This window comes from Podarcis vaucheri (genome assembly GCF_965113315.1).
Source record: "Podarcis vaucheri genome assembly, chromosome: 13".
In the NCBI taxonomy this organism is placed as follows: Eukaryota; Metazoa; Chordata; class Lepidosauria; order Squamata; family Lacertidae; genus Podarcis; species Podarcis vaucheri.
In genome coordinates, this window is record NC_138751.1 from 52826338 (window position 1) to 52847973 (window position 21636).

At 44.5% G+C, this 21636-nt stretch overlaps 1 protein-coding gene across 12 annotated transcripts in view; it reads left to right on the plus strand.

The window, feature by feature from the left end:
* The window catches only part of FHOD3 (formin homology 2 domain containing 3), a 352366-nt gene that overhangs the window by 35072 nt on the left and 295658 nt on the right, over positions 1-21636 (plus strand). For all 12 annotated transcript variants that reach the window (XM_082194682.1, XM_082194676.1, XM_082194681.1 and 9 more), the window contains exon 2: positions 16591-16697. In XM_082194682.1, coding sequence (XP_082050808.1) covers positions 16591-16697 — 107 coding nt within the window. The remainder of the gene's footprint in view (positions 1-16590; positions 16698-21636) is intronic.

Consider the following 21636-nt stretch of genomic DNA (forward strand, 5'->3'; position numbering starts at 1 on the left):
AACATGTGCAAGTATGCGTGAAGCATGCAGACACTGAAAATACATGGCTGTGATAAGCTTAGGTAGCGTGCCTGGAGGCTTGCTTGGCCTCTAAGTGGGGGGGACGGGACATGATGAAAGCACTTTTTAAACTAAAGCTTTCCTGTTGATTCAGCTACTGCTGTCTCTGGATAAGGCTAGCTTAGCCATAGTCATCTCTTCTCTCTCTGGTAACATCAGGGCTGGACTATTGCAGTGCACTTTCTGTGGGACTGCCTTTGAAAGCTGTTCAGAAGCTTGAGGTAAATACAGTGGTACCTTGGGTTACAGACGCTTCAGGTTACAAACACTTCAGGTTACAGACTCTGCTAACCCAGAAATATGACCTCGGGTTAAGAACTTTGCTTCGGGATGAGAACAGAAATCGTGCTCCGGCGCCGCGGTGGCAGCAGGAGGCCCCATTAGCTAAAGTGGTACCTCAGGTTAAGAACAGTTTCAGGTTAAGAACGGACCTCCAGAATGAATTAAGTTCTTAACCCAAGGTACCACTGTAAATCAAATAGCATCAATTACTGCGCTGCCCATGCTGAGTATAACCTATAAAGCTCTAAGCCAGGCATGGCCAAACTTGGCCCTCCAGCTGTTTTGGGACTACAACTCCCATCATCCCTAACTAACAGGACCAGTGCTCAGGGATGATGGGAATTGTAGTCCCAAAACAGCTGGAGGGCCAAGTTTGGCCATGTTTGCCCTCAGCCAAAGACAGTAAAGGTGTTGCCAGTTCCCTCTTTTAAATCAATTTTAATCCAATCTAGCGGTGATCCCTGGTGGAAAAAGAGGCTCTGTGCACCAGTCACTGCCAATGAAATGGGTCTCTTCTCTTTGACTTCACAACCCTAAGGCGCTGTCCCATGGGAGATGGAACAAGCTTGTTTTCTCCCGCTCCGGAGGGTAGGACTCAAACCAATGGATCCAAGTTACAAGAAAGGAGATTCTGACTAAACATCAGGAATAACTTTCTTTTAAAAAAAAAAAATTAACTTTTAAAAGTTTATACAAAAAAGACAAAAAACAAAAATACAAAAATTAAAAACACATATAATTTCATTCACTTATTTTCTTTTGACTTATTTCTCGGACCTCCTCATACCTCCCCTTTTTGTATTCCAATTCAAGTTATTCATTCAGCAAATCCTCACCCTTAATTTTCACTTAATTTTACACCTTTCTTCTCCCCCCCCCCAATTATCTTTATCATTACAGCTGATAACCACTTAAATTCTATCCAACATCAATCTAACATTCCCTAATTTTATAATATTTCCCAAGATAGTCCTTAAATTTCTTCCAATCTTCTTCCGTCGTCTCTCTTCCCTGGTTTCGGATTCTGCCAGTCATTTCTGCCAGTCCCATGTAGTCTATCACCTTCATTTGCCACTCTTCCAAGGTGGGTAGATCTTGTGTCTTCCAATACTTTGTAATACATCAGGAATAACTTTCTGACACCAAGAACTGTTAGACAGTGGATTATGCTAAGTTTTCCACTGTCCAATGAGCTTGAAAAGACCTGGTGAACTTTTTTCACTATGCTTCTCTGAGGTAGCTATCCATTTCACCAATAACACATTAATAAGTTTGGTGTGTGCTCTCCAGGTAACAAGGGCAACAGTTGTAATAGTAACAGAAAGAGTGCAATACTCTTGGGCATACCTGTTGTTTAGCCAGCTGCAGTACCAAATAGACTGCTGCATATAATTTAACCATTAACGCAAGAAAAAATAATGCTCCAAGTCACTGAATGCTAAAATATATCCATCACATTGAAATGCAAATATGCAAAGAAGTACATATGATAAGTGACATATGTATTAAAGAATAAGATGCTAATGTTAATATGATTTTCTACAAATTGGCTACAAACTGCCTGAAGTTTATGGTGATAACTGAGAACTGAGTGCATGTAGAAAAGGTTCTGCAAGGTAAAGGTAAAGGGACCCCTGACCGACTCTGGGGTTGCGGCGCTCATCTCGCTTTATTCCCTCCATTAAAAATTAGCAAAATTCAAAGTCTGATCGGAGTTTCTTGTTTGTGCTGCCTTTTGAAGGGCAAGGTTAAGTTGAACAGCAAAACAAAGTTTGATTGACTATGACTGAATGTTATTCTGCTTTTATTTGGCTGTTGTTTTTTCTACCTGCTCTGAGGCAGGTCTTTAGAATAAATGTTTCCTTGAAGTTAGTTTTGCCAGTTCCTTTCTGCAGCAGAAAGAATAGGTAGTATCCAAATAAGACATACTCTTGAGTAGACCAGTTGAATTCAATGGACTTGGTCATGCCCATTGATTCAGTTGGTCTGATGGCTTAGCTGGAGAACCCCCCCCCCCCCGATTGATATTCGTTTATTTTTACTTTAGTCAAAGGCTTTTGCAAGAAATGATTTGACATCTAGTTTAATTCTGCTGCGAATGAAAGAAAGAAATAGATGTCAGAAAACATAGAAAGTGTTTCTGTTCTATAAAGACATTATCATATTTGCCCTTTCCTTTAGCAGCTTGTTTACAGGAGTCACAATGTTCCCCTCCCTTAGCCTGATTAGCATCAGAGAAGAGGTGCTAAGTAACACTGAAATTTATTAAATTGGCTCCATAGCTCACCTTAACTAGAAATCCCATTGGGCATATGTACTCCTAGCAGCACAGAAACAACAATTGTCCCAAATACTTCATGTACCTATTCTTTCTCAAGCCAAGTAGACATTTGCTCTTGAAGTGTTGGGATTCAGCCTCCAGATTTTTGGCAGAATTTTCTGATCCACAGACTTAAGTGCAGAAGGCTTTTTCTTGTACAGTAGTACCTCGGGTTACAGACGCTTCAGGTTACAGACTCCGCTAACCCAGAAATAATACCTTGGGTTAAGAACTTTGCTTCAGGATGAGAACAGAACCTGTGTGGTGGCAGCGGGAGGCCCCATTAGCTAAAGTGGTACCTCGGGTTAAAAACAGTTTCAGGTTAAGAACGGACCTCCAGAACGAATTAAGTTCTTAACCCGAGGTACCACTGTATAGTGTTCCCTTCCCACCCGCTCCTCAGAAGCACTTTTCATCCATCTCCTGCAATTTCTTCTCCCATTTTCCTTTCACACGCCAACTTGTACCCCTGCCAAACAGCCAGTTCCTTTCTTTATTCCTTTCTTCTGTTCATTCATTCCTCCTATAGCAAGGTTCTTCTCTTACCCCCTTCCTTCCTTTCTGTTTATATATACATTAATTAATTAATTGATTGATTGATTAATTAATTGAAATATTGACCTTTTATTTCAATTTCTAATTTCCCAACAATGCCTACCTGGGCACTTTCCCCTTAGAGACCTTCCTTCCCTGCTCCCTCTCTGAATTTCTTTGTCTTCTGGCCACCTTTACTCAGCATGCAAGGAATTGCTGGTGCTACAGTTGGTGCAACCAAATGACTGTGGCGGGAGGGTGGGACAGGCAAGGGAGGAGGCACTGGACTGGCTGCAGCACTGAGGTCCACTTGAAAGTGGCCCAAGGTCCACTGGTTGAGAAACACAGCTCTAGTGCTAGCCAAATATTATGCCTTGAACCTGTTTGGGGGGATATATCCCTAAGCTACAGAGCTGCTTTGGCTTCACTCATGCATAGCAGAGAAAGTCAGCACCAAAGCCAGGAATTTAGTGGTGTTGTATATTGCCTTCCCTACGTCCTTTGAAAATGTGCTTGAAATCCTGACGTACAGAGAGGTACCTTAGTTGCGGAAACACTCTGCGTATTTATCTTCATAGGGAGGGAGTAGTTCTGTTTGTAAAGAGATTATTCATTCAAAGATTTGGAGTCTAAATTACTATTGTGTTTTGATAGTATGCATGATTAAGTATTTATATGAATGAGCCCTTAATCTGTAAAGCACTTTACGGCTGGAAACAAGCCATAAAAGTCCTAACATGTAGGCATTAATTTGATAACTACTCAAGTTTAAAAAAACACACACCAAAAACTCGCACATATAAATTTTGGGAGTGTAGTTAAATTTTATGTAAGTTGGTGTTCTGTAGGTGAGGGCATTTGGCTTTAGAGTTAGCTTTTTGTGGCATGTCGGTTATTTTTCTTTGACAGATATTTAATATGGGAGACTAATTAGGGGAAGTTTATGCCTCAGAACTCTCATACTGCTGTAAAAACCTAAGATGTAAAGTGTTCCAAATCTGGGGCTTGGAGTTGATGAAGCCATGCTTTCGAGCATTTCTGTGCAGCTACAGGAGACCTTTAAGACAACAGTGCAAATCACCAGAGGTTTAACAAAAGTTCCCACTGCTTTGGCAGGGTGTTTTCTTTAAGGCTCGGCTGGGCAGATGCATTTTAAAAAACTTGCGAGGAAGCCTTTTTATTCTCCCTCCACAGCTCAGGGCCTCTAAGCCTTCGGTGGTGAATGGAATTCCTAAGTGGAGGAGCGGGAAGTGTCCTTTTTGACATTTAGGGCGAAATCCTGCATGCATGACAAGGAGTAAAAATCAGGGATAAGAGCCAGGGATATGCATTAAGCTGTTTGGACATAGTCTTGAGAATAGTTTGTCATCCCTCTTCCACTCAGTTTAGAAAAATAACACAAACACCCATCCGCAAAAGGAAGGACTGGAAGGATATGCAGTGGTACCTTGGGTTACATATGCTTCATTAGATCGTATGCAGATTTGATGCTCCTTCAGTAGGTTTGGAGATTTGTAGAGGAAAGGCTGAATTTGAAAGCTTGTTGGGAATTGACAAGCCAAAAATGGTGTAGCGCGATTGGCCCAAAAGATGAGAGACAGCTGTACATAAATACATGAAGAAGCAGAATAAAGACATGAATTTCCAGATCTTGAGAGAAGTATGGAAATTTGTGTTTGGGAGGGTTCAGACTTCTCCATTATAACATCGCGTGAAGAGAAGGCTGCAAAAATGGCAATCTAATAGCATCAGACTCTATGGAATGGCAAAATGGCAACCAAGTCAGGAAGGAAGAGCTAAAGGAAATATTAGTGATGGAGCCATTGTTGTGGCTGTTGAGTTACGTACACAGACAGGAAGGCATAAAGAAATACCAAACACAGATTTTGTGTGTAATAGCAACAACCAGGATACTTCATGCCACAACATGGAAACAGAAAAAGGGAAACGAGAAGGTGAGGAAAAATTGGGAGCAGTGCAGGCTCTCTTGCTAAGTGTGTGTGTGTGTTGTGCATATGACATATGACGCTCAGAAGGGTGGCTAACCCTCAGTGTGGCCTGCAGGCTGAAAAATATTTATTTAAAAGGTTCTGGAATTTTACTCGCCCCCACCTCCAGGCAGAGTTTAGGCTATGTGTTTTATGGTGGAAACAAAGAACTCAATGCACGTGTGGCATTTTGGAGGTGTCTCTAGAATGCTAGGACACGGGTGGCGCTGTGGTCTAAACCACTGAGCCTCTTGGGCTTGCCGATCAGAAGGTTGGTGGTTCAAATCCCCGCAATGGAGTGAGCTCCCATTGCTCTGTCCCAGCTCCTGCCAACCTAGCAGTTCAAAACCACGCCAGTGCAAGTAGATAAACAGGTACTGCTCCGGCGGGAAGGTTAACGGCGTTTCTGTGCGCTGCTCTGGTTTCGGTGTTCCGTTGCGCCAGAAGTGGCTTAGTCATGCTGGCCACATGACCTGGAAAAACTGTTTGCGGACAAACACCTGCTCCCTCGGCCTGTAAATTGAGATGAGTACCACAACCCCAGAGTCGTTTGTGACTGGACTTAACTGTTAGGGGTCCTTTACCTTTACCTTTTAATGGAATGATTGTGGGCTCCTTGAGACTATGGATCATTGAGTGCTGCCCAGTTAGCCATGTCTTAATCTAGTTTTGGTAATTTTGGTTTGACTTCACCCCCAAAGTCACACTCTTCCACTGTATCCCAAGGCAGACGGATGCCAAGCACCACCACTGCAGACCACAGGATTCATCCATCAGCAGCCAGCTGCCCTGCAGTTTGGAGCTGGAGAAAGAGAGGAGGCAAGACTTGCTGAAGTCAATTTTCTTTTACAGTGCCTTTGTTAAGCCACCCTGGACTTCTCTTTCAAAATGGACATAAAATATGAATCAATAAAATGTTCCCAGCCTCTTTTATTACATCTTGTCTCATTCACATGACTCAAGGACTGGGGTTTTGCCAGACCCAGAATCATTGCCAGGATTGTAACTTTCCTGCAGAGGAACAGCTCTTGGGTCCAGCAACTGAGGCATTATGTTTAAGATTGTGCTAACTTTCAGGGGCTCTGTGCATGTGACTTTAGGTGGAGCGGAGGGGAAGAGGAGGTCATGCTTCTAAGACGTAGGTTTGCATGCTTGCTGTCGGTTGCCAGGGAAATTATTGTGATATTATCTGTGCATCCAGCGGAGAATAAAATGGTTTGAGGAGGGGAGGGAGTGAAGCCAATTAGCATACAAATGGCTGTTTTTAAGTGCCCACACAAGACAGAAAAGAAATGCATGGGCAAATGTTTTAGCTCAATCAAGCCTTTCCCCAAGAAAAGGGGTCCTTTAAATTGATTTTAAAATACCAAGGGAAGGAAGCGGCGAGAATAGTATGAACTTCTGCTAAAACTGATCAAATCCTACGCCTGAATATGAGGCAGATGTTTGGTGTTTCGAAACTTTTGGAATGTTCTTTAACACTGCACATTTCAGAATTAGCAAGGGGTTAACGCGGGTGGCGCTGTGGGTTAAACCACAGAGCCTAGGGCTTGCTGATCAGAAGGTTGGCGGTTTGAATCCCCGCAAAGGGGTGAGCTCCTGTTGCTCGGTCCCTGCTCCTGCCAACCTAGCAGTTCGAAAGCACGTCAAAGTGCAAGTAGATAAATAGGTACCACTCTGGCGGGAAGGTAAACGGCGTTTCCGTGCGCTGCTCTGGTTCGCCAGAAGCGGCTTAGTCATGCTGGCCACATGACCCAGAAGCTGTACGCCGGCTCCCTCGGCCAATAAAGCGAGATGAGCGCCACAACCCCAGAGTCGTCTGCGACTGGACCTAATGGTCAGGGTTCCCTTTACCTTTACCTAAAGTAGGATTGATTCAGCAAGTCAGTAACTGGAGCTGTAACCTGCTAAAGGTGTTTGGAAATTTCGGGTTCATGCTCGCATGAATTAGATTGCTTGGATTGGAGCAAGTTCTGATAGCCTTGTTGGGCTTCTAAAGGTTCCTCAGTTGGAAGATCAGTAATGAAGGAGACACTTCCCAGAAAGAGGGCTTGTCAGCTTCTATTGATGAGTTCACAGGGAGCGATGGCAATATCCAAGAGGCCTTGATCTCTGACCCCACATGGACCGGCACTCAGCCTCCCTGGATTGCCAGGAATCCTCTGCAGCACATGAAGATAGTTAAGGGCCTCCTCAGCAGTTAAATCAATGAGGGGAAGGTTCCCTGAAAGTGGACAGCTGAAAGCATTTAGATGACAATTGTATAAAACCCGAGATCTTCCATCTAAGGAAGCTGCCAGGCCTGATCATTTCAGGGCTTGAAACAGGAAGGATGAAACTGCATGTTTGGGACTTGAGTCCACCTGTATTTTATAAATGGGGTGGTGGTAACCCCTTGATACTTCCCACTGGCTGCTTTTCCTGTTTCTCAGATGGTGCAATGTTTATTCCTTTAAAATGCATGGCGGACTGGCTGCCAGGAGGAGGTTTCATTCATGCGATGTGCACTAAAATGGGAAACACAGAACAGAGGGGAGAAAAGCGGTGGGTTTTAGGTGGGGGGGGGAGCAGCTCTGGGTTTCCCTTGTTTGTTGTTGTTCTTTGTTTTTGAATGCTGGCAAATAAACCCCCCTCCTCAATTCCCATATGCACATGGGGTTTAAAGGAGGGTCCAAAGAGATGCTTTGAGAGGCCCTGAAAAGACTTCTTAGGACAAACAAAAAAGGTTCCCTGAAGTTTCCGTTGGCATGGCAACAAGTGTGTTCCTTTTCAGTTGATTTATCTGCCTGTTTTTGCTTTTCGAGGGGGGTGGCGGGGGGGGAGTGTAAGCGGGTGAAGGGGAGAGATGCTCGAAGGCCTCTGTGGTACTTAAATACATGTGGCTGCCATGTGTCTGAGGCAAATGGCTTTGCCCCCCCCAGCTCCTCCTCGCTTCCTTTCTCAAGTGGGTCAGCCTGAAGCTAAAGGACCGCAAAAGCACACACACACACACACACACACACACACACACACACAGCTGGGGCTAATGAGTTAGTTTTATTCAAAGCCAATGTGGAATTTCTATTGTCCTTGCTGAAAGCAGGAAAAAAGGGGTTTAATTCTCTTCAGGTATCTGGTGAGGGGCAGGCTTCTGCTGCCTTTTGTCCGCACCCCTCCAGTCCCCCCAAACCCATTCTGTTTAAAAGGAGCTGCAGAATAGAAGGAAACTAGAACATTTTCTGTTGCTTAGCAGTAAGAGCTGTGTTTTGTGAGGGGAAAACGGGTCACAGATTTTTAGGGTTTTCCCTCCCCAATTTCTCTTTATAGCTGACCCAACTGAGAAATCAGTATTATTTCTGTAGAGGTAAAGCCAGGTTACAAGCCCTTGCTTAGAGCTGGCTAGTTTTGCAATTCAAAGAAAACAAGCCTAGGATAAGGAACACTCCAAAATTGACTGTTAAAGGCAACCTTTCCTTGGGTTTCACTAAGCCCTGAGCAACCGAACCTTCCATATCTCTGGAAGCATTTTATTTTATTAAAATTTATTACCCACCCTTCACCCTGCAGTCCCAGGGCAGGTTAGACTTTACAGCACAGCGTTACAACACAAGATTAAAAGCAGTTTAAAGCAACCTGCAATTACAGAAATAAGATATAGATACCCCTGCTGCCTTTTCCCTGGTAATTGATGGATGCATTAGAGACGACAACTTACTCATGCTTCTAAACTGGATGATAATAACTCTAGGGTCTTTGTTAAAAGGCTGCACCAAAGGAGCTCAATAGCTAGTGGTGATTTCAGATAGTGTTAGTTGATGAACAGCCTTAATGGCAAGGGCATTGCTAGGTGGAAAATGCTCTGAATCTCCATCCCCATTCCCATTGAGCTAAGCAACTGCATCTTTGACCATCTCCACTTACACTGGGGAGTATCCTCCATGCTCACCATCTTCACCCATGGGTGTCAGGGACAGGACAGAGGGGGAATGATGGAGACTGCCTCCCCATCCTGACCCTTCCAGGGAGGAGGAAGAGGAAGACAGGATAGATTTACAACAGGGAATTGAGGGAGGGAATTGAGATGAGGGGGAAAGCTGGGAAATCGTGGGACAGCCGGAACAACACCCAGCTGAGACGTTGTCATTAGAAAGCATCCCAGACCCTCCATCTCCCAGAACCTGGCGAGCCTTAAAAGTAGGAGAACAAAGAGCTCAAAGACAGAGGGCTGTTAGTGGCACCTGTAGAAGTGATGGGTGAGGAAATGGGAGAGACGGGGTGGAGATTCACTCAGGCCAACACCATTATCCAAGAAGCTGGGTTCTATAGCCTCTCTCTGTAAATATTGAAATACAAAAGGATGGTAAGAAACTTTTCCTTGTCTTTATACTTTCCTGTGCAACTAGCCGGGAGCCGCTGACAGCATCCTGACAGTGGGGTAAAATCGACCCTGTTATAATAATTTTAAGGTCTTATATATAAAAAATAGATGTTCATAAATGTACCAAGCAAGCACATACAGATGTGTGGGCCACATGTCTGAAACCCACGGAAAAGTCCTGACACCATTTTCTCTCTCCCAAAATGACCTCAAATATTTCTCTGCTAGGTCGAAGGAAATGGGATATCTCCCCATTGTCTCTTTCACAAATCCTGTCTTAAGGGCACATTTAAGATATGAATAGGGTGTGAGCCTGTGACCTGGATTCAGGAATTGAGTAGTTATCATAACAAAAGATTGGCCAGGTAATCCAATCAGGTAACCTGGCAGACATGGGACGTGGGTGGCGCTGTGGGTTAAACCACAGAGCCTAGGGCTTGCCGATCAGAAGGTTGGTGGTTCGAATCCCTGTGACGGGATGAGCTCCCGTTGCTCGGTCCCTGCTCCTGCCAACCTAGCAGTTTGAAAGCACATCAGAGTGCAAGTAGATAAATAGGTACCACTCCGGCAGGAAGGTAAACGGCGTTTCTGTGTGTTGCTCTGGTTCGCTAGAAGCGGCTTAGTCATGCTGGTCACATGACCCAGAAGCAGTATGTTCAATTTCACGCTCAGCCTTCAGCTAGTCCCCATCCAGAGTCACTTCTGAAGCAAATATCCCCTGAGGCCAGACATGAAATGCTGCGGTCAGCTGCCCTGCCGGGTTACAGTTATTGTCAGTGTCTTGTTTGCCCAGAAGCAGAAGATTGATGCCTTCTGCCTTGACCTGCACAGCCAGGATCTTGGAAACCTGGAAGCGGCCGAGACTGTTGTAGTCTTTGGCAGGGATCGCCACAGGCAGCTCTCGATCAGCCCCCCATGACGAGGGTTGTGCAGATTGTCTCCTGGCACTGCTGTGGACCACAGCCTACGGCATGGGTAGGCAAACTAAGGCCCAGGGGCCAGATGCGGCCCATTCTCCCTCTCAATCCAGCCTGCGGACGGTCCGGGAATCAGCGTGTTTTTACATGAGTAGAATGTGTCCTTTTATTTAAAGTGCATCTCTGGGTTATTTGTGGGGCATAGGAATCTGTTCATTATATTTTTTGAAAATATAGTCCGGCCCCCTACAAGGTCTGAGGCACAGTGGACCAGCCCCCTGCTGATAAAGTTTGCCGGCCACTGGTACAGCATCCGCCTCTGGGGAGACAATCTTCTTTTCCTTGAGCTACACAACTTCCTCCCCAGCAATCTTGCAGAAGGGGATCATGGAGTTCTTGAAACTATCTGTCACCATGCCTTTTTTTCTCTGGTTTCACCCACACCTTCACAGTGTAAATAGTGACCACTTCACTCCCACCATTGCCCTTGGCCCGGCCGCTGCCATCGTGCCCCACGCCCAGTCACCCTCTCAGCTTAAGCCCCTCTGCCTTAAGGCCATTAGATCATGTCTTGCCTTGTGGGCCCACAGAGAAGAAGTCCTTGCTCTCTGTTATGCAACAATCCATCGGGCATTTGAAGAGCGGATGGGGAATTCCTAATGGAATTTCTCAGGAACCTCATGCCTGTGAGTCCTGAGTGTAACACTTCGACGACGTATCACAGGTAGAGGAAGAGGCTTTGGAGGAAAAAAACTTTAAAAAACCAAACCTTCCAAGAGGAGAGTCCAAGTGTGAAACTACCAGGTTACAACTTATCAAGAAGCGTAATTCATCTGTGGTTGGGAGTGCCTTTAGGCAGTGATATTTTGGAATGATATACTCAAAATGATCAGCACCATAACTGGGCAAACAATGGTTAAAACACGGGAACTACAGTAATGCTACTTTCACTGTTTAACTTGGAGGCGGGGAATGTAGTATTTAAGGGCTTGATTACATTCGTTGTTAGTCACTGCCAGGCTTGTGATAACACAATAGTGGAAGCACAATAGGACTCCTGCTATAGAGCTCTAGTATGGTAAACTTTGGGAAATTGCCACAGCGGTGTGGCTTAGGCATCAATTCTTAGTTATCAGGAGACAGGTGAAATGGGATGCCTTCTTTTTTTCCCTTCGTGTTTTGTTTTGTTTTGTTTTGGTAGAACGGAGTAGTTTTGTTTTTCATGCTAATAAGACAGTATAAAGACACCCAAGCCCAATATGCTACAATTCAGGAAAATTGCAATTCAAGTGTTAGACCTTCAGTTTCCCTCTAAATTAGTTCTGTAACAAGAGAAAATATTACGTTATTTCAGCTATTGTGCCATTGTGGTTGTTGGGTCTTTTATGCAGAGTTTCATTTGCTTTCTGGTGTTTGCTTGATAAATGTAAATAAATGTGGTTCTCAATATGATTTAAAAACAACAACAACAAAGTACAATTATATAATCTCTGCATTGAGGCGTGATAATGGTTTTCTATCCCATGGTAGGGGTTAATTAACTTGGCAGTGTTTGCCAAGTGTTTGCATTAGGGTGTTTGCATTATCGTTGATTGCTGGTCTTCTGAATGATCATTGGGCGCATTTTGCATACATTAAGCTTAATTCTCACAGACTCTTGACCAGCCCAAGCCAGCATGGCCAATGTTCAGAGATGAAAGCTTATCCCATGATAAACTTGTTTGTTAGTCTTAAGTGCCTCAAGACTGACTCTTTGTTTGTGCAACATATATTTTATGTGCACACATTAAATTCTAGGGATATACCCAATAAGGTATGTGAGGTCTACATTTGGGATAGACAAGACTGAAAAGCTTTTCAAGTTTCAATTTAAGCTTTTCAAGATTCAATTTAAGGTTGCATTAGAGATCAGAGAGACACTTTCAGAACTTCTGGTTCTTTTACTTGAATAGATCCATATTAAGAAGAGTAATTAATTTACCCCTTCCCAAAGAAAGTTTCTCTTATATTCTTATCACGCCATCAGATCCAGTACTTTGAAACTGGAATACTTACTTAATGATGCAAGAAACAGAAAACATTTCATTCAACTTGAAAGTAAAGCAATTCATTTAAAGTCTGGGAAAGCTGTGGTTTTGTTCACTGTGACACCCAGGGCCCTCCCCATTTTTGTAGTTCTTTGGAAAGGTATAGTCCTTTTAGAAAGCAAGCTTATTTCCCCCGAATTACACAACCGAATTTGTGGGCAGACGTTCTAATCACCCTAGTGATGGAAGAGTTGTTATCCAATTAGAGGTGCCTTTTTGTCATTGCAATTTCAGTTGTTACCCAAGGCTACTGAGGAATTATACAGCTATTTGCCTGGTTATTAGCTGTGGATTCTCTAAGGATCTGGTTTAGTATCCATTCATTCTAGGTTTGACAGCATTTCTGGTTGGAAGAACACCCTATCAGTGGCTGGGTAGCTTCAAAATAACTAGCATTTGGTCTTGGTTCAAAAAACATCACAAGCCTGAATTATATGGTTCAAAACCAGCAAAAGAGTCTTGAGTCACCTTAAAGCCTTAACAAACCTCTTAATCTCAGGGTTGTGGGTTTGAGCCCTACTTGGGGCAAAAGATTCCTACCTTGCCGCAGGTTGGACTAAATGATCCTTGTGGTCCCTTCCAACTCTGCAATTCCATGAAAAACGTAGTATGGCATAGGCTTTCGCAGGCTGCAGTCCATTTCATCAGATGTGTGAGGAGTACATTGTGGAAGGGGAAGAAGTCAGAGGGGGAGAACCTAAAAAGGAGCAGACATGTCATTTCCCTCTGACCTCAAGCCCCTGCATTCTTCCACCCTCAGCTACACTTGTCAATTTAGGATTACATTTCATTCACCTGATGTATTGGACCACAGAAGTCTATACCATAATAAATATATTATTCTACAAGGGGCCACAAAACTCTTAGCGCATTGCAGCAAAAGCAACAAAACCTGGGCCTTTTTATATGGTTTCAGTTGCATCTAGCAACACTACCTGCAAATGCAGGGAGAGAATAGAGAAAGGGTGGTGATCATGATACCCCACTGTCCCCCAAGAACTGAAAAAGGGATTACTTCACATGCATTTTTCGCATGTCTCATTTTTGCATTGTATGCATTGTTACACACCACTGCAATCTCTGAGCGGTGTGAGATTCCATGGGTTCCAGAAGCTCACCCAGGGTTCATGTTTCCTTTTGGAAATGAGACACACCAGGGACTGTGGTTCTTTTATGATATATGGCTTATTTACACATATATACAACTTGAGCCTACGATGGAGGGGTCGGAACCATGGGATGGAAAGCCATTTGGCTTGGCCCCAGCCAGAGCGTCTCCCTTCTCAGCCTTGCCACTGCAGAGATCCATCAGTCATCCTCCTCCGACATGCGTCTGCGACTCATGCTACTGTGCATGCAAGAGCACACATTACTCAGCAGAGTAAACACACAACAGATCAGGCTCAAGGCATGGATACTATACTAAACTACGCATTTATTATACATAAATCAGGACAAAGAAAAACACGGCCTCTCTTCTTGTTGTTCTTCTCAGAGAGAGAGAAAACACAAAAGCAATGCAGAGCGGATGTTCCGCTCACGGGACTTCAGCAATCTGTGCTGGAATGTGAACAGACATGTGACATGTAACAATCCCACATATCTGCAGCAAGGGTGGAATGGAATTCCCAACAACATTAACACCCCAGGAGGACCTTGCTTCCCTCATTGCTGCAACCTTGGATTAAAAGAGAAATCAAACATTGCTGCGTCTCTCTCAGTTCCCAGATTGCTGCTTTTGCCTTCTAGGTCACATTTTACTCTCTGCTCTAAACTCTGGCTATGCCTTTCTAACTATCTAAGAGTTGAGGGAGGGCCCCACCCACCAGCCATCTCCCACAGAGCCCCTTTACTTTGTTCCCCTTAATGGCCCTTCACCCAGGCGATTGCCTCATTAGGAAGGCGATCAATTTTTACACTTGCTAGAGCCACAAAACTGGTTTGGTCAGAAGCTATGGTGATGCTAAAGAAAAATGTGCATAATCCAATATTTATATTCCTTCTAGATTTTAATTCCTAACACCATGGGGAGACGGGTTTACATTTTCTGATTCCATATATAACTTCTCTGGAATTTTCTATATGAAGATTTACAATGTCCAAAAGTGTGATCAGGATCAGTGACTAACTTATCTGAAAAATTGTAATTGTGTGTGCACAATATATCAGCTGTCGTACAGGCTATGTTAGGGATGTGGGTGGTGCTGTGGTCTAAACCACAGAGCCTAGGGCTTGCCGATCAGAAGGTTGGCAGTTCAAAGCCCCGCGGCGGGGTGAGCTTCCGTTGCTCGGTCCCTGCTCCTGCCAACCTAGCAGTTCGAAAGCACGTCAAAGTCCAAGTAGATAAATAGGTACCGCTCTGGTGGCGAGGTAAACGGCATTTCCTTGCGCTGCTCTGGTTCACCAGAAGCGGCTTAGTTATGCTGGCCACATGACCTGAAAGCTGTACATCGGTTCCCTCGGCCAGTAAAGCGAGATGAGCGCTACAAGCCCAGAGTCGTTTGCGACTGGACCTAACATTCAGGAGTCCCTTTACCTTTTACATGCTATGTTGTCAATATTTTGCTGCGAACATGGGAATAGGAGTTTAATCTCTGATAGGGTATGGTTAAAATTATGTGAGCCCAGGACTCTTCGGAGCTCAGTTTGTTTGCATCTATAGCAGGCTAGAAACCTCTGAACTCTGATTTGCCTAGGCATTCATACGTTCAAGTTTCCTTTTCGTAGAGGAAGGCCTGTCTCGGCTACTTATTTGCAGATGTCAGATGAGCCAAATATTATACTACTGTGTAGAAAGAACAGTATCTTTATTTTTGTTTGTTTTTTTAACAAACAATTGAGATAGAGATCTGGCGCACCCATAATCCCAATTAAGATCTCAAATTTACTTTGAAAGTGTTGGTTTAATTTGCTGAACTAAGCTCTGTCTCAGGAAAGCATGTACAGGGAGATGCCAAAGGAATCTTGCTTCTCATCTTGGAAGCAGAGAGGTTGCTTTGATCAGGTTTTGTGTGGTCCAGACGTAACACTTAATCATAGTTATTATGTACCATGGTTTGTGATCCCATGTGATTTCCCATCCAGGTTTGGAGCCTAATCCTTATGTCTGAATACTTAAAGGTAAAGGACCCCTGACAGTTAAGTCCAGTCGCAGACGACTCTCGGGTTGCAGTGCTTATCTTGCTTTACTGGCTGAGGGAGCCAGCGTTTGTCCACATACAGCTTTTCGGGTCGCGCGGCCAGCATGACTAACCGCTTCTGGCACAATGGAACACCACGACGGAAGCCAGAGCGCACGGAAACACCGTTTACCTTCCTGCCGCAGCAGTACCTATTTATCTACTTGCACTGGCATGCTTTCGAAATGCTAGGTTGGCAGGAGCTGGCACAGAGCAACGGGAGCTCACCCCATCACGGGGATTCGAACTGCTGACCTTCTGATCAACAAGCCCAAGAGGCTCAGTGGTTTAGACCACAGCGCCACCCACATCCTGCTGAATACTTAACCATGACTTAATAATTAACTGTTGGAAGGAAAACAAATTGCAATTAAGTGATGTGTCTGCAAAGAAACAAGCAGCATCAGCCTATGGGAAGATTATTGACCTTCCTATCTTTCATCCAACAATAAAGTGATCTGGTAAACAAGAGCAGAAGTGGTTCTCTCCCTTGAATAAAATGTCAAGTTCCACAAAGAAATATGCAAGGGATCAAAAGTGAGCAAGAAGGTGCGAGTGACAGAAACACACTGGGATTTTTTGCTCTCGTGAAAAGGATTGATTGTCTCAGGAAACCACCTCTGAATTATACCTAGCATCCATATACTTAACGCCTGTTCCTACTGTTTAAAGTTTTCTTAGAGGAGTAGGTGGCCTTTAGCCCAACATCTCGGGGGGAATTTGAGGTACTGGTATTAAGTGAATGTGTCCTTCGACCGGGGCAGCAACAATCTGATGGTTTGTACTAGATTGTATGTAAGCTGGTCTGGAGGCTGGAGACCTTGAAACTGATACAGTGAACTACAGTGTTTTCTTTTCTTTTTCAGCTTGATGACTGCACATTGCAGCTGTCTCACAATGGTACCTACTTGGATTTAGAGTCTACCTTAGCAGAACAAAAAGATGAATTGGAAGGTTTCCAGGAGGATTCTGGGTAAGTTGTACATTGGAAAGGTGTGGAAACATTGATTTCCATGGAGGTTTCTGTAGGGGAGAATTGGGTTGCATGATGTGGGTTTTCTCTACCACTGGCAGAAAGTTAAAAACCGTTTGAGGGATACTTTAATGGGGAGACAAGTCTCCCTGGCTCCATTTCCATTTTCTGCCTTTGCCACTGGAAGGAGGTTTCTTGCCTGTTCTAGGCATGGCAATAGGAAAAGATGGGAAAGCCACCTTGGATGGGATATTTATGCCTTTGTCTTTGTTCCTTTGTCTTTGTTTCTTGGATCCCTTCTGCTGTCCTTACCAGGTGCTATAACTGCAGAAGGACTGCAGCACACGATTACTTTCTTGGAAGTAGGGAGCTCTCTCTACTTTCTGTTGCTACCAGATACTGCTTTGTTAAGAAGCTGTATCCAAAACGATAAAGGTTGTTAAGTGAAGCTTTGAGTGGCACCAGAAGACTGTGTTATATCTATAGATATTTGGAAAGCATTCTCTTTTCTGACTACTAGTAGGTCTTAAAAAATATTTTTGTATACCACGCAAGGAGAAAATGAAAGGAGGATGGTAATATATTGTGATGCATTTTGCCAGGTGAAACCATGCTCTTTCCAGCCGAGCATCAGATCCCATTATTTCAGTTCTTCAAGTACAGTATATGGTTAACATTTTACTGAGAAAGCATGGTCCCCTGAGGGAGTGTACACTTAATTTTTTTTGTTTCCTCTCACTTTAAAAAGCCCTCTGAGTTCTCTGTACGGCATATTACTTGGCAGAGTGCTTGTTCCAACTTCATAGCTGAGATATTGCAACATGAGAGACAGGCAGAGGCAGTGTTGAATGGGAAGACCAGGTGTGTGTATGCTCTGGACCTGGAAATTGGCATGCCAATCACTGATCCCACTACGTCCTGCCACATTTCGGCAATCAATCAATCAATCAATTGGGGGCGGACATCCATACCAAAAGGAGATGACTTCTATGGATTCCTGCATTGTCTGCTGCCTCTTCACATACTGGTTCCTGGGAGTGGCCATTCCTAGTTGGCTCCCACTACTACAAAGACTTGGAGCAGGGAAAAGTTGGTACTACAGCTGAAAATTATTGTCCCCTGCAGTAGTAGTTGCGTGGCAAGTCCCCCTACCCCCCTTGTGAAATGAAGACACAGGACACTTTATTTAAGGTTAATGGGCGTAAAAGGCCACAACTTTATTGATTACAGGAATTGAGAGGTATTGGCTTATGCATTGGTTCCTAATGACTACCCGGCTTCAGCCCAATTGCATGAAGACCGGGAAGGGTTAACCACCAGTCGGGGGAGTCCTGCTGCAGTATGTCAACTAGGATCCCCCGGGTGTCACCGCTCGGGGGAATGCCTTAGACCCACACCTCCATAGGCTTCGGACAGGGCAACGCCCCCTGGAGTCCTTTACCGGACTACCCTTTTCATAGAATCATAGAGTTGGAAGAGACCACAAGGGCCATCGAGTCCAACCCCCTGACAAGCAGGAAACACCATCAGAGCACTCCTGACATATGGTTGTCAAGCCTCTGCTTAAAGACCTCCAAAGAAGGAGACTCCACCACACTCCTTGGCAGCAAATTCCACTGTCGAACAGCTCTTACTGTCAGGAAGTTCTTCCTAATGTTTAGGTGGAATCTTCTTTCTTGTAGTTTGGATCCATTGCTTCGTGTCCGCTTCTCTGGAGCAGCAGAAAACAACCTTTCTCCCTCCTCTATATTACATCCTTTTATATATTTGAACATGGCTATCATATCACCCCTTAACCTCCTCTTCTCCAGGCTAAACATGCCCAGCTCCCTTAGCCGTTCCTCATAAGGCTTCGTTTCCCGGCCTTTGACCATTTTGGTTGCCCTCCTCTGGACATGTTCCAGTTTGTCAGTGTCCTTCTTGAACTGTGGTGCCCAGAACTGGACACAGTACTCCAGGTGAGGTCTGACCAGAGCAGAATACAGTGGCACTATTACTTCCCTTGATCTAGATGCTATACTCCTATTGATGCAGCCCAGAATTGCATTGGCTTTTTTAGCTGCCGCGTCACACTTTTGGCTCATGTCAAGTTTGTGGTCAACCAAGACTCCTAGATCCTTTTCACATGTACTGCTCTCAAGCCAGGTGTCCCCCATCTTGTATTTGTGCCTCTCATTTTTTTTGCCCAAGTGCAATACTTTACATTTCTCCCTGTTAATGTTCATCTTGTTTGTTTTGGCCCAGTTCTCTAATCTGTCAAGGTCGTTTTAAAGTGTGATCCTGTCCTCTGGGGTGTTAGCCACCCCTCCCAGTTTGGTGTCATCTGCAAATTTGATCAGGATGCCCTTGAGTCCATCATCCAAGTCGTTGATAAAGATGTTGAATAAGACCGGGCCCAAGACAGAACCCTGTGGCACCCCACTAGTCACTCTTCTCCAGGATGAAGAGGAACCATTGATGAGCACCCTTTGGGTTCGGTCAGTCAGCCAGTTACAAATCCACTGAGTGGTAGCATAGTCAAGACCGCATTTTACCAGCTTCTTTACAAGAATATCATGGGGCACCTTGTCGAATGCCTTGCTAAAATCAAGGTAGGCTACATCCACTGCGTTCCCTTCATCTACCAGGCTTTCTTTGGGGGAAGGTGATGGCGCTTCCTTCCCCCTTCCTTTGCATAACAATACCCCTGCCAATGCCTAACTGCCAATACCGGGAAAGTTGTGATGTTTGCTACAAGGTAGGTGAAAAAACCAAATGGCTGGTGCCAATTTGCCAAGTGGAAAAATTCCTACCAGGCCCCTTGTGGCGACCAACCGGAGTCCATAGCAAGGTCAGAGAGCTAAACCTAAGGGAGGGCGGGGTGGGAAACCGAAGCAGCTGGAACGGGGAAGAGAGGAAAGTCCCCGGGCGCGCCAGCCTTAAATGCTCCAGGCCACGCCTCCCCAGCCAGCTGATTGGCTGGCTGGGATGATGACGCACCTGAGGATTCCCTTACTCTCACGGGGGTTGTAAGCCAGCCCCTGCTTGTGTGGGGAGGACGTGGGCTCGCAACCCCACCTCCTCTCCAGCTCGGAAGTGGCTTTGCAGTGCTTATGATTATCCAATGGGTGCACATCAGTTCTAGTGCTCCTGACTTATCTAATCTGCACATCAGCTCTTTCAGCAGCGATAATTTCCATGTTCCAAGTAAGGTTTTCGGTTGTGGTCATCAGGGTTTGATTTACTTATTTCAGAGTATTGCAGCAATATATATGTGAAGACACTGAAAGAGCTTCAAAGGAGAGCTTTGGTAAAGTCATTCCTTGATGGGGAAACGTAACTTTGTCAGCAGGGTGTACCGTATTTTTTGCTCTATGATTCACTTTTTCCCTCCTAAAAAGTAAGGGGAAATGTGTGTGCGTCTTATGGAGTGAATGCAGGCTGCACAGCTATCCCAGAAGCCAGAACAGCAAGAGGGATTGCTGCTTTCACTGCGCAGCGATCCCTCTTGCTGTTCTGGCTTCTGAGATTCAGAATTTTTTTTCTTCTTGTTTTCCTCCTCCAAAAACTAGGTGCGTCTTGTGATATGCTAGCGGAGTTCTCCTGGCGTGTTCAGTCCTGCTGGCACAGCTCCATCTTAACACCAGCTGAGCAGCCTTGGGATGTACTGTAATTTATGGGTATAATTCCCCCCAAAGCTGTCCCCCTATTTGGTCTGACTTGTGAGTAAGTGCCATTATGCTTTGTGGGGCTTCTGAGCCGATGGGCTGTGTGGGACTCATCTTAATGTATTGTTCTGTATCTCTGCTCTCTTGTAGCAAAGGATGGGTCATAGAGGTAGCTGTTAGCTCACTAGTCAAACTGTGACAGAAAACTGTGACATTGTGATCTCATATGATGACGCCTATAGCATGGTTGACTACAATAAACACAACCATCCTCTTAAACTAGAGGGGTTTTGCCTGCCTTATTTATAGGACAGTTGAAAAGACTACGAATTACACAAGAGCATGCAGTTCACAGTGGATTGTATTCATAAGCTGTATCAAAAACAAACCCCTGTGTTGCAATAAGAACTAATCAGAACAACACAAACACAACATGTAGGCTAATAGTGAGTAGAAAATATATAATAGAATACAGTGGTACCTCAGGTTAAGTACTTAATTCATTCCGGAGGTCGGTACTTAACCTGAAACTGTTCTTAACCTGAAGCACCACTTTAGCTAATGGGGCCTCCTGCTGCTGCCGCGCCGCCGGAGCACGATTTCTGTTCTCATCCTGAAGCAAAGTTCTTAACCTGAAGCACTATTTATGGGTTAGCGGAGTCTGTAACCTGAAGCGTATGTAACCTGAGGTACCACTGTAATGATATCATTCAAATTATAGGAGTAAGCCAATCAAAGTTCATATGTACAATATAACAGAGTGGTAGCAAGGGCCGTCAAGCCTTGTGTTCAAAACACTGTCTCACAATAGTCTTTCAAAAGTATCAACAGAAGACGTCTCGAAAGTTTCAAAAGTAAAGTCTCTCAATAGTTGGAATGTCTTCCATTGAAACTTTTGAAAAACTATTGAGAGACTTTACTTTTGAAACTTTCGAGACGTCTTCTGTTGATACTTTTGAAAGACTATTGTGAGACTGTCCTCATCTGTTTTGAACACACGGCTTCATAGTCCTCGCTACCACTCTGTTATATTGTATACAGTGGTACCTCGGGTTACATACGCTTCAGGTTACAAATGCTTCAGGTTACAGAGTCCGCTAACCCAGAAATAGTACCTTGGGCTAAGAACTTTGCTTCAGGATGAGCACAGAAATCGTGCTCCGGCAGCGCGTCAGCAGCAGGAGGCCCCATTAGCTAAAGTGGTTCCTCAGGTTAAGAACAGTTTCAGGTGAAGAACAGACCTCCAGAACGAATTAAGTACTTAACCCGAGGTACCACTGTATAAGAACTTT